The 493-nt window shown below is 58.8% G+C and overlaps 1 protein-coding gene across 1 annotated transcript; it reads left to right on the forward strand.

Annotated features, from left to right (window-relative positions):
- Positions 1 to 50: 50 nt before the first annotated feature.
- On the forward strand, positions 51 to 488 carry LOC107125456 (matrix-remodeling-associated protein 8-like; the record flags this gene model as incomplete). Its single annotated transcript, XM_015428876.1, has 1 exon — positions 51 to 488. A coding segment is annotated over exon 1 (438 nt), but the record flags the coding sequence as incomplete, so codon positions are not given.
- Between the last annotated feature and the right edge of the window lie 5 nt (positions 489 to 493).

Genomic DNA, 493 nt, shown 5'->3' on the forward strand with positions numbered 1-493 from the left:
CTCCTCCTCCTTCCTCCTCCTCCTCCTTTCCTATCAAACCGAAAGCCTACATGTCTCCCTTCCGTGTGGTTTTTGCAGTGAGAGGAGTAAAGAAGTATTGGGACGGTGAGAAGGCGGTGATCGTGGCCTTGAATGGAAGCAGTGTGGAGCTCCCCTGTATCAACCGGAACCACATCTGGACGGATCGGTTCGACGAGGAGGATCAGCAAGTTGTGCACTGGGACCGGCAGCCGCCAGGCGTGCCTCACGACCGGGCCGATCGCCTCATTGACTTGTACGCCTCCGGAGAGAGGCGCTCCTATGGCCCTCTCTTCATCCGGCAGAAGATGGATATCTCCGAAAGGGCCTTCAGGCAGGGCGACTTCTCCCTGAAGATATCCGGCTTGGAGGCCGCGGACAAGGGTACCTACTCCTGCCACCTCCACCACCACTACTGTGGCCTTCACGAGCGGCGTATCTTCCAGGTGTCCGTCGCGGAGCCAGAACCGGAAAC

This window comes from Gekko japonicus, unplaced genomic scaffold, assembly GCF_001447785.1.
Source record: "Gekko japonicus isolate JY-2015 unplaced genomic scaffold, Gekko_japonicus_V1.1 scaffold89620, whole genome shotgun sequence".
NCBI lineage: Eukaryota > Metazoa > Chordata > Lepidosauria > Squamata > Gekkonidae > Gekko > Gekko japonicus.